General features: G+C 41.0%; 2 protein-coding genes across 3 annotated transcripts in view; one reads left to right on the top strand and one right to left on the bottom strand.

Annotated features, from left to right (window-relative positions):
* The window catches only part of LOC119493289 (centromere protein P), a 104765-nt gene that overhangs the window by 18009 nt on the left and 73811 nt on the right, over positions 1 to 12945 (top strand). The window lies entirely within an intron of this gene.
* On the bottom strand, positions 1508 to 10766 carry ogna (osteoglycin, paralog a). The gene is made up of 6 exons (XM_037778480.1): positions 10517 to 10766; positions 7291 to 7354; positions 6337 to 6501; positions 4070 to 4272; positions 3521 to 3613; positions 1508 to 3259 (listed from the first exon to the last, which is right to left on the bottom strand). The coding sequence occupies exons 1-6, from the start codon at positions 10670 to 10672 to the stop codon at positions 3089 to 3091; spliced, it is 852 nt and encodes a 283-aa protein (XP_037634408.1). The 5' UTR covers positions 10673 to 10766; the 3' UTR covers positions 1508 to 3088.

A 12945-nucleotide genomic window follows, 5' to 3' on the forward strand; every position in this document is an offset into this window, starting at 1 on the left:
ACCGGGATGAATCCCTGATAAGGTCTCCAAACTACGTTTTGTCACGAAAACACACGTAAGAAGTGACACAGGAAATGACGTGATACCATGCGTGAGACAGGATTTTTTCATTCCAAAATGGATGTCCACCAGGAACTGTTATGATATGGTTGTGGTGATGACACTGGTTGACACAGGTTGAATGTATAGTATACGTTATACGGTGTAGCTATGGCAGATACATTTGTAGGCTCCATTGCTACCTACTAGCTGACGTGCATCTCCTCAAAAATGTAACTACACATCAGGGTTTCGGAGATACCACATGGATTGCTCAGTTTCTGCTGCTTGTGTTTGCTCCTTCAAGTTTCTAATGCTGGTGGAGATCGTTCACAGTGAAGACAACATTAAAGAAGTTGAAGAAAGACTCAATTATCTGCTGCTTTTCAGGGAACAGCAGAAAGACATCTCCACTGCAAACCTTCAGCTAACTTCAATCACCGTAGCAAGATATAGCCTGATCACGTATGAAACATCTACCTACTATTGTGGTGCTATCAACAGGTGAAATCTGAAGCTAAGTCACAACAGAACTTCATAACTATCGCCAAAACCTCCTGTGTGAAGTATAATTCTAGTTTTCTTTTCTGCCAGTACCTGTACTTTAGACCCGAATATTAAAAACACTATTCATTAGACTCCAACAATATTTCCAAACACATTTTAATTTAAAAAGTTTAACTTTATTAAAATATCTTAAAAACATAGCCATGTCACATACACATCTTCCTGTACACCACTGTCTTATTCACATCAGTAATAACCTCTAAAGTAATCTTTATTACTGGAAGGGAAGAGTTAAGGACACAAGCAAATCATTTAAAAGCAGACAAAAGAAAGAGTAACTTTCACATTACTATAGTTCATAGATACATTGTTCCCCAGTTCACTTCAACTGGAGGCTATAAATTAAAAAACAAAGTGAAACTAAGTCACAAATGCTTAAGAAAGCCTGCAGTTGGACAAGTCTACATGACCATTGCCCTTATAGAGAGGCATTTTTTAATGGAATAGTTAAAAGTGAAGTTAATTCACACAATGGCAGAGTAAACCCCAGAGTGTTGTGTTAATTTCTAGTCATTTTCTGAGAGAAAAGTATTTCCTGTTGGCATGCCAAGACAATCTACTGTAATTTGTATCGCTGTCTAAGTCAGCTGGGATCAATAGTCTGACAAGAAAAGCTCAAAGCAACATACGTTGAATGAGAAATGTTAACAATGCTCACAGACTATTTTACTTTAAGAGCAACATACAGGTATCAAGTATTCCTTTTGTATGACTGAAATGACTTAATTCTTGTTTGGAATATATTGTATCATCTCCCCTCTTACTTTCATCAGGACACTATAAAATATTAACTGCAAAAAATATTTAGATAGGAATGTGGTTTAATCAAAAAACATCTAAAATGGTTTGTCTCTGAAACTAACATTTTCATTCTGTGGTGAAAGTATAGGCAAAACCTCTATATTGAAAATGTTTACTATTTTTTAACATTATGTGTTAGCCTCAAAGCCAGCCTACAATTTTAGTCTGGAAATTTTAAAATGAAACATGCAACATTAATACACTTAATCAAAAACTGCACTTAACTCATTTATTCTTTCATTATTTCATGGACGTCTGTCCAAATTAAATTCCTGATGACCGACAATGAGCAAGGTGAAAACTGTGATCTGGCTGTGCAAGGCTAAAAAAAACATGGGGGCCCGTTAAACGCATGCGTTTGACGTTTTACTTGTAGTATTCTAAAACATTTTGTTGTTTAATTGAATGTAAAACCTTGAAATGAGAGGTTTTATACTAGTACAAGATACTTGTTTAGGTCAGTAAAAGCAGCAAAGATATCTAGAAGGATGTAGTAATATCTTTTATCTTCTTTAGTACTTATAGTAACAAAATACTTCTATTTTAAAATTAGTTTCACAAAGAGTGTGAAAACATTGGCCTGTTGTGTTTTTAAATACAGGCAGTTACAAGCAAGCCTGTTGGCTTGTGGCAGCGTTTGTGTGTGTGTGTGTGTTGGTTCAAAGTCATAAGCAGTTTGTGCAGTTTCATTCATATAGGTAGTACAGCGTCAGGTCAAAATGAAACAATAAATTGGACTGCTGTTGTAGAGGTGTTGATGCTTCCCACTCATTTAAGGAGTTACATCAGTTCTACTGTCATTACGTCACCCGTGGGAAGGATATTCAGAAGGCACTTCTCCTGTGGTGTTTTCTGAACAGGTGGCCTCAATCTTTTAGGCTATTTGTCACTTTCAGTCCCATTGTCAAGGCTTCAGTGTGCTTCAAACAAAGTGTTCTGAAGCCCCATTGCCAATGGCGGAATGGAAGGCTGTGTTGAACAAATTTTGTTGTCCGAAACAGACAATCTGGCAAACGCGCCTACTTTATGCTGTAATTGGCCAGGTGTGGCGGAGGGGTGAAAGTAGGCGGGGTTTGAACTTCTTTCTTAAGCTGTTTCATTACTTTTCTGAGGAACATCCGAGTGTAACATCATAAATGCCTGTTAGGAGAGATTGTCTGAAGGTGTGTGCCATTATCCCCATTTGTATGATTCAACGTGTCAATACTATAATGTGATTCAGAAGACACAAAGTTGTTGGAGAGAGATCACGGAGGCAGTGTGAGGCAGTCACGAGGAGGCTATGACTGCTAATCTCCCCGCCTTTCAGGATATTCACAACTAGTAGAAACACTGAATTTAGACATGGTCAGACAAAAGTTAGTTTGAAGCATATTGAGGCCTTCACAGCCCTTCTTAGGTGGTTTTGCACTAATTAATGTGACTGTGGCTCTTAACAACTCATGTGCAGAGTTGAAAAACTTATTAAATTCTACACCTTTAGTCCAGTGAATGGTTTAATTTAGACCTGACAATGTCACAAACTGTTTGTAGGTTTGCTGAAGTAAAAACATTGACACCTTTATCCCCACCATTGGACCAGCACCCCAAAATCCAGAACGTCACGGTATCCCCCCAGCACTCTGTTGTGGGAAAACTGCTCCATTAGCAACAAAGGGGCTACAGTAAAGTTTCTGCCTCCTCAGCGGTACCGTCCGCTAGGCAGTACCTTCATACAGGTGAAGCTGTCAGGGTACTTAGACAGCACCACGGGGTTGCCGTCCATGCGGACCTCACTGAGGCTCGGCCGTAGGTAGTAGGTGTCATTGGACCTGCAGAAGGTGTTTTTGTTGACCTCAGTGATGTTGTTGTTCTGGAGGAAATAGAAACAATGTCAAGAATGTAACATAGTGAATACAATCTTAGCTGGTATAGAGTCAAAATCCTCAGGATCAGGTAAAAAGATTTTTCCTGTAATATTGATTATTCTCACTCACTATGTTCTAGCAAAAACTTCATGAATGTAATCAGTTTTAAATTCAATCTAGAACACAACAACTTGTACAGCAATTACAGGGTCAATAGTTTCTGAAGTCAATTTATTTGTGTATATTTAGCAGTAAAACATACAAACCTGTAGATGTAAGATCCGGACATTATCTGGGATGATTGGAACAGCTTCCATCTGGTTGTCGGCCAGGTACAGGGTGGCCAGCTTATTCATTTTCTGTTGTGGAAACAAATTGAAACCATGGAGACCCAGTAGATTCGGTTGAGTCGATATTAATTGTATTAGTATTTCCAAAAATGTTGAACCACTGAAGTAACTAATTCAAGTGTTTGAAAGCTCTGCAGGAAGAAAATATAGGCTCGATCCAAGCTTTCCTGTAATGGTTTTCTATAATATGTTGTACAGCAACTTTAAGTTGCATAGTATCCTGTGTTGTATGTTATATAATATTTGCACAGAGAAAAGATTCACAGAACACAGTACAGGATTTGGAAAGCCCGCCTTCATCTTCAGCATGACATCGCTGATCAGAGCTCTCATGGCTCGCAGTCAGTGTGGCTAGTAGTGTTCATTTTTTTTTTTTAAATGACTTGATTTGCCCCAGTCCCCATCCTTTAGATCGGGTTGGGAAATTCCTAAATGAAAAAGTTGTTGAGAGATTATAATGTGTACCTTGAAAATGTTAGCTTTGACACCCCTGGTTTTGAGGAGGTTATTGTTGGCGCTGAAGGATGTGAGTTTGGCAGGGAGCATTGGAAGTTTGACCAGTCTGTTATCAGCCAGAGACAATTCCTCCAGCAGGGTTAGCTTAGAGAACGCCCCGTCTTCAATCTCTGAGATCAAGTTCCCCGTCAGGTCAATCCTCTTCAGAGTCACTGTTGATAGATGTCAAATATCTGTTATTACAGTTGTACTTTTGGACATCTCACTTTCTTTTGTTTTTGTACCACCATATTAATTAGGAACATCAACTAGAATACCAATGAGAACACTTTTGACCGGTTACGCATGTCTGTCTATAGGTTAATTTATGGTCTATAGTTTAATTAACCAAGTTGGCTGTTCAGATAGGACATTCTGTGGCGAACTCCACAGCGCCGGGCCCGGTGTGTGCATGTGTGTGTGTGTGTGTGTCAAGACAGACAAGAATGCAGGCAAATGAGTTTTGAAAATGTTTCAATTCAGAATTGACGGCTTTTCTGATCGGAATTTATAGAGACCACTGAGCAAACTATTTAGAACGAATATCAGCCAATACGGCGGTCCCCTCTTAGTTGATTAGTCGACTATTCGGTCGTTTTGGTCTTAGTCGACTACGATTTCTTTAGTTGATTTTTATGTTTTTTTCATGCTGAATGACTTATTTCCATGAAACTTATGAGCACATATCTGGTAAACACAAGATTTAAAGTGGTGCTTTTGTGTGATTCTTTGTGGAGAAACTCAGTTTTACAGATATGTCAATTAAATCAACTAATCGATTAGACAACAAAATCGTATGGGTGTTGACTAAGAATTTCTTTGGTCGAGGACAGCCCTATCGACCAATAACCTTAGGGGAGCATCCTCAACGATGACCTAATCAGAATAAACTTCGGCAAAGCCAACAGAAACACAAAACATTAAAGGCCTTGTAAAGCAATAATAAATATGTATTCTGGGTTTGTCACATCACAGTAAAATCCCCGTTCGACGGGCGGATTGGGGAAATGTGGCGTACGGAAGACCGCTTGCCCGGTGTCGCTTGGGGGACTGAGTCCTTCTGACCTAAGCTCAGCCCGTGGACGGTGTGAGGCCGGTAACGGCCCCCATCGCGCCGGGGTCCGGTCTTCTCGGAGTCGGGTTGTTTGGGAATGCAGCCCAAAGCAGGTGGTAAACTCCATCTAAGGATAAATACCAGCACGAGACCGATAGTCGACAATTACCTGAAGGGAAAGTTGAAAAGAACTCTGAAGAGAGAGTTCAAGAGGGCGTGAAACCTTTGAGAGGTAAACGGGTGGGGTCCGCGCAGTCTGCCGGGGGGATTCAACTCAGCGGGTTAGGGACGGCCGCTCGGTGCGGGAGGATCCCCTTGCAGGACCTCTCCCCGGCACTAGCTGGCCCCCGGCACTAGCTGGCCCCCGCCGGGCGCATTTCCTTCGAGGTGGTGTGTTGCGACCAGCTCTAGGTCGGTTTGGAAAGGCTCGGGGCAAAGTGGCTTGCGGCTTCGCGGCCACGAGTTTCACAGCGCCCCCCGCACGGACCTTGCCGATTCCCGGGGGCCGTGAACAAAGTGCTTGCTGTTGTGGTCCTGGTAGTCTCAAAGACATTCGTGGCCCTGGTACTCCATACTCTGACATTTTCCTGGGCTTTCCTTTTGCCTTTCAAAAACCAGGTTTCTGAAGACGGTTGGGGTCCTGCTAAGGATGGCTTCACTATGTCATTGAGCCATGGTTTCAGCCCCGCCCAAAAAACATGTTTTCAGTAATTATTTTCCAACATTTATAATGTGTTTAGAAACAAATCTCTGAATTTCTTTTACAAGGCCTTTAAGATTTCAGCACCTCTAAATGGATAGCATTTCGAAATGCAGCGCCAAAGCTCATTATGTCAATTTAGCACAAGACTACCAGTTAATGGGTGTCGGTGTTCATTAGACCCTTCCTGCCTGGTAAACATCCACGTCTTTCAAATTCCACACCTCCAGTTTGTAATGCAGGCTTTCTGTTTATAATTTGGTAGTCCCCAAGACCAAGCTGAGACAACCCTGATGGCACATGCTCCAAGGGCTTTCTGTAAATAGTACAATATGAAATTTATAACATTTCAATAATGAAATATCTAATCCAAGACAAAGATGAACAAAGCATTTGTTGCAAACATTCAGTCTTTGAAAGCATGGCTGGACAAACTTGGCTGAGCAGTCAACAGGTTGTGATGGAAACAGTTTCCAGACTTACCAATGTCAGCAAAGTCTTTGGTGCTGATCTTTTTGATCTTGTTGAAGCGGGCATACAGATAGGCCGTCTCTTTAGGCAAGGTGGGAACTGTGGTCATGTCTGGACTGACCTCCTCACAGTACACTGAACCAGTCAGACACACACACAGCAGGCAGGTGGGCAGGTCTGCAACATAGAGGTGCAAAATGTCAGAAAATACAATTTTGTGAAGACCAAGGTGATGTGTTCAAATGTCTTGTTTTGTCTGATGAACCTACAAAAACCCAAAGATATTCAGTTCATCACATAAGTAAATAATACATCTCCCCTTCTCTTTACTGGTTACCAGTGAAATATAGATTTATTGATTTCAAGATTATTTAGTTTTTAAAGTTCTTACATCTGTAATCTCCTCTGTTCCACATTTCCAGTCAAAATTATTTTTTGTTTTAATTATTTAATTGTATTTTAAAACTCTCTGTAGAACATTTTGGCTAACGCGTGTTTTGTAAATGTGCTTTATAGATACATTTGACTGGACTTGACATTATTATAACTAGGAGGATATATTACTTTTCCAGATTTTCCATAAGGTATAATTTGACCCTGTTTTTTACCATGTTCTAGTTCCTGTCAGAACCTAAAGGAACATGTACCCATGTTGGGCATGAGTTTCCCCAACCCTACAAACGTGGTCTTTGAGATAGATATTACTAACCACACTTTAGAGGCAACCTACCAAGCTATTGTAATTGCTGTTGCCAACATGTGCTTCTGGGTTCAAACCTAACACAACCACAATTATCGTGTTCTGAGAAATCTGCAGTTTGTCTTTGAACGTCTTTCCCAGACCTTCAAACCATGAACAGATTGACTCAAAGCATCTCAAAACAATTGCTAGCAGTTTTAATCTTCGCCTGTCATTTAAATTTGATGTTCTTGTGTGTACACGAGGTAAACATGTGTTTCTCTTACCAGAGGTGTCTCCTCCCTCATCGATTGGGCTGTCATCAGGTTCATCAGCAAGAGGTAGCGCCCTCTGCAGGAGAAAACATGGCCTGTTCATATAGCAGCCAGTTCAAGGGCAAAACATTAACACTGCCAGGGTTAGGAGGTCAGTTTTGGAAATATGCTAACATTGAACTGTGTCAAATTTTGGATAGAAACCAAATAATAACCAGTTAATTAAAAAAAAAATCCCAAATATCTGTACTGCATTGTGCTTGGTTTCAGTCTGGAGTGTGTTTGCTAACTCTAGTACGTAAGAAGTAAAATACCACCGCCAGTGCAGTTAAACAAGGTGGTCAGGTTTGGGGTTAGGTTTGACGTAACAATTTAACTAAATCAAATTAGAGACTCTAACATGACTATTTACTCTCACAGCTGCAGGCATGTAGACCGGAATAAACCCACTGTTTTGTTTGGAAAATACAATTTACACGCTGATGGTGATTATGGCGATATTTACCAGCCGCGAGTCTGTGTGTGTAATGGCAAAATGTGACACCTACTGTAGCGACAACTACCACACAAGCGGTTTAGAGTACTTTGCCAGGTGTTTATATGTCTGTCTGTCTGTGGACGGATTTTATCAACGCGGTAGCATCGCAACCATGCAAGATGCCGTCACGAAACATTACTGGTGTGTAGTTGAGATCAAAATAAAGGTCGAGTTCAAAAATAAGATGGGAAGATTGAGCATTGGGAGCCAGAAGTAGGGGGGTAGGAACTGGGGAAGGGGAAAACAGTAGAGGTAGTAATTGAACGGGTGATGTTAATCATTGGACAACAAGAGCTTTAGTTGGTTAGAGACGCTGTTGGGTCTAATGAATTAAGGCTAAGTGGGCATTCAGACCATAAACACCACTATAAGTGTCTGTGTAGGTGGGGGATTGTTGCTACAAGTACAAGTGAGAAGATGAAATACGATCCAGGAAGTCCAGTTTCAGTAACAGATTTATGAGTTTAAAGGTTTATCACCACTGCAGTTTACTACTATGAGCCAAACTTTTTCAACTCTGGCAAATTATCATGGCAAAAATAACTTAATCCTCCGTTTACACAATCTCCAGATGATCAGGAGAATTACACCGCTCATGTTACAAAGTAATCTACCAGGAATGTGTGCTTGGATGTATTTGATTGGCGAGTGTAGTACGTTGTTGGATGATGTTTCTGCAAAAGTTTAGTCACGTTCAACTTTTTTTGCTGTATTGCTTTGGCCAGAGCCTCTACATCTGCCCCCCCTCGCTGTGCCCACACAGGGTCTGATCAAAATGAATAAGGAAGCTGCGATATGTGACACAGCTCTGCTGTTGGTCTGAACGCCGTCTCCATTCAGTGCCCTCATTATCAACAAACTCACTTTAATTCCAAGGCTGTATTGGCTGGCAGAGCTTTCTGTAGCAGTCCACATTATATTTCCCAGCTGGCTACTGGCTGACCACAGCCTTAACTGCTGCAGTGTACGTGATTCTAGTTATTTGTGAACTGCAGTTGGGAAGAAATTGTTTCTTTTTTATTTTGTGGTGATGATTTATTGATTTCCATTGGCACTGTTTTTCCTAATATTCATCTATTGTGGATAAGTAATCATACCTGGTCTATACATCTTTTCAGAAGTGCCTTTGTACTCACAGTGACCCATGACCAGGTTGAGTAGTATTGTAGTGCTGTCAATAGAATGAGGTTGGTTTCAAGGTTTGGTGCATTCCTTCCCCCTGACCCTAGGAGCCTTTAGACCTTTGGAGGTTGCGATCAATTTCATCCTTCAACCTGAGGAGTTTTGGGCCTGTGGACAGCTCCAAATATTTTAACTGTGGTGGCTGCTGGGTAACTTGTATCAGCAATCACCGAAGCTCATGAGGGCTTATCTGCAGGGTTGCAACCAAAGCATCTTTGCAAACATGCAACCAGAGAGAAGGTGACTAATCTGCTACCAGTCAACTAACTGCTAATGAAATTCTGAATCCTACACCGTCACTGGTGTAATGGTTGGTTAGTGTATCCTCCATCATCAAAGCCTGGGTTCAGTCCCCTTCAGTGGCTGTAACCAATCAAATATCCCTGAGCAATGCCATTGAAATGCCATCCCCAACCCTGCTACAGGGTCTCTGAAGTAACTGACTGGCCCTCAAACCAATCAGAACTTTCCACATTGTGGATTAAAAAGTTAACCTGAACAAAGTTTGTGGTTAATTTTAGTAGAAGAGGGTGTGGGGCCTGTCTCTTAAGGGTCTGGCGCTGACAGAGTCTTGTATGAAAAACAGCTGGTCCCAAATGAAGTTTCTACTCATTAAAACTGAGGATACTTTTCATAGCCACATTCTCTTACACTTTTTTTCTTTTCCCTCTCATTCTCTGGATTGCCTGTGGGTTTTTCACTTCCTACAAGTGATTCCCGAAGGATAAACCAGACCAGACTTTGGTTTTGGTTTGTCCAAATATTTCTTGAAGAGGTTAGTGTGGTTAGTTTACGGTTAGTGTGGTCGCTTCAGGGTTCGGTTTGTCTGGTGGGAGAACAAGTCAGACACGGCAGGGTGTGTGTGCTTGTGTGTGTGTGTGTGTGTGTGTGTGTTGAGCAGTGAGCTAAATGAATTATCGCTCAGAGGAGGACGGTGAAGTCAAGTGCTGACAGTTTCTGTTGTTAGCAAGTAGAAGACAAATGAACTGACTAAACCATGAAAAGTATTATTAGCTTTTAGAATAATGTACCTGGATCATTGATTTTAAATACTGCCAACTATTAAGCATGACCTAATTGTCCCTGGGGATTAATAAAGCCTCATTATATATATTATCCCTTTTATCTGTCTGAATTATCTCATCTTTTCTTATATTTTCTTACTCTGTTAGCAGAATTTCTCTTATAAGAGAAAATTTGTCGAGTCTAACCAAAATCTTGGCATTGTGTCTCTGTGCTCATATTTACTGTAACAAGTGCAGAATGTTTTTAATTTAATTCTATACACAGTATTGCTTTTTTTTTGTTTCTATAAATGTATCATTATCACCTCAATAAATCACTTTGAATTATACGTAAGTGACATCACAGGTGTAACAATTGTCTTCTGAAGTCATGCAACAAGTGAACGGCAAAAACAAAACAGTTTATTTGCTGACATTGGACTTCTTGCAAGTCTGTATCAGAGTTATTGAAGAGAACATTAGAGAAGCCTGACATAAATAATAGATTTCTTACCCTAGCCCTCCTCGATTTCAAATGGTCAATGAAGTATCCGTTCAGCTCCCTGCCAGGTAGAGATCCCGGTATCAGCTGTGAGTTACGGTCAAACCGCTTGGCTGAGGCTGCCACCAGCCACGGCACCAGCAAACAGGTGAATAAGAGAGCCTTCATCCTTTCCAATGCAGTGTGACGCCGATGCACCAGCTCGTCTTAAAGCCTGAGTTTGGTGTGACTGTATTTAAAGGCTGAACCAGTAGCTTCCAGCAGACTCTTAAAGCAGAATTTATAGAGCAGAGCACTTAACCCTTCCCTGACCACCCACCATTCATCTGCTGTGAGAGAGAGAGAGACAGAGACACAGACAGGATGTACAGAAAGATGCAGACACACCAAAATGAGGCACATATGGAAAAAGACAAAGCTTGAAAGAGAGAATAAAGTGTCCATTTTTTTTCTGTTAAGTGTCCCTTAAATGTGTACAGGAAAAAAAATGCAGACGCAGCAGAAAAATGTAAAGTTGACAACCACAGTGTGAGTGTGTTTTGTCAGGAGGAATGTCTGTGGTCTCTGCCCGGCCACTCAGTAATGACTCGTAATAACCAACCTATCTTTCATTAGGCTGGATGAGTGTGGCTCTGTTTTTCTCTCAGCCGTTGGTCAGAAAAACACATTTAGCAGCCGTCAGACAGACACTAATTATAGGCTAGATTTGATGTGATTACTTTGGACTGACCAATAGTCGAGTGTGCTTCGCTTTCTGGACGACGGTGTCTCCTCAAAGTGACTGAGGTTTCAGGTTAGGGTTGATGTAAGTGACGATGTAAGTTACTGCTCAGTGCGTCCGAAAAGATACATGCTACTTTATATTCACAAAACAGTTTGTTGAACAATAGTACACATATTGGGTACGTAATGCATTATATGCGATTTTGGACAAAGCGTTGGAGAAACTATGATAAGGAGCACTGAAGCTGTTCTGGAGGTTGTTATTGTTGTTGGGTCTTTCATTTAGTACCTATCTATAGATTATTAAGAGAATCTAAAGGAGATTGTAGATTCCCTTACAGATGTTTTAGTGGTCAGTGAGGAATCTCTTGGAGTCCTTAGTGGTAACTGAGGATGTTTCTAGGGTTCTAGGGGACCTTGTGGTACCTTAAGGTGGTTGAACAGGTTTTGAAGTGACATGTTAGATAGCACTCTCTACCGGCATCATCAAAACACCAAATGATAGGATATCTATGGGCAGAAATATGTTTCACTAGAAACTGAATTTGACTCATCTGTATTTTAATCCTGGACCGCCCCGACTCCCCGCCGAATCAGCAAACTTTCTGTGGCTGCTGTTACACAGGTTAGACCCAGCACTGCTGTTGGCCACCAGCCCACTGTGACCCCCGCCGCTGGGATTTGCGCTGGCTTAATTCGAGTCGCTACAGCCGCTAACTGTAGGTCCGTCTGCTGCCCGCTCTCCTCCCGCTGAAGTAGTCTCCTGGCGGTGGAGAGGATGAAACAAAAATACGAGTCGTTTTCTCGTTCCTGCCACTTTGGATTTAGTCCAATAAACAAACTATTAAAACTAGGGCTGTCAAAGTTGACACGATAATAACTCGTTAACACAAATTTGCTTTAACACCACTAATTTCTTTAAAGCGTTAATGCAACTTGCGATTTTTAGGTTGTAGCCGGCTCAGTTTTTAAGCTAGAGTAAAGATACTGGTACCATATGAAACCAAAACACCTAATGAATTAATTGGTACCAACCACGCCATACTAGCTTGTCGAAAGAGGTTAAATAACGCTCCAAACTTTCCCTAAATTCTAGGCGAGGAAAATCTGGCATGGCCATTTTCAAAGAGGTCCCTTAACCTCTCACCTCAATATATGTGAATGAAAATGGGTTCTATGGGTATCCACGAGTCTCCCCTTTCTAGACATGCCCACTTCATGATAATCACATGCGGTTTGGGGCAAGTCATAGTCAAGTCAGCACATTGACACTGACAGCTGTTGTTGCCTGTTGGGCTTCAGTTGCCATGTTATGATTTGAGCATATGTGTTGATAATAGTATTAATTACTTGACAGATCTCCCTTTAAGGTACATTTTGAACAGATAAAAACGGAACAGATTAATTTGCGATTAATCGCGATTAAATATTTTAATCAATTGACAGCCCTAATTAAAAGGTACACGGACCGGAGTTCTGTAAATCTGCACTTGATTGCTCTTCCTCAGCGACAGGCTGTGTGTCTCAGTAAACTGAAACTGAATTGCAAGGACTGAATTTGAATTGTGAGAACTGAAGTTGGAAGTATAGAGAGTTGAATTTTCAGTGAGGATGAAAAAATACAGTTTCAGAGCAACTGAATTCAATTTCATAATATATGTTTAATAATATTCCATTTAGTTTCAAGTTTACTGGAATTTGGTTCCAAACTCATAAAT

Source organism: Sebastes umbrosus, chromosome 1, assembly GCF_015220745.1.
Source record: "Sebastes umbrosus isolate fSebUmb1 chromosome 1, fSebUmb1.pri, whole genome shotgun sequence".
In the NCBI taxonomy this organism is placed as follows: Eukaryota; Metazoa; Chordata; class Actinopteri; order Perciformes; family Sebastidae; genus Sebastes; species Sebastes umbrosus.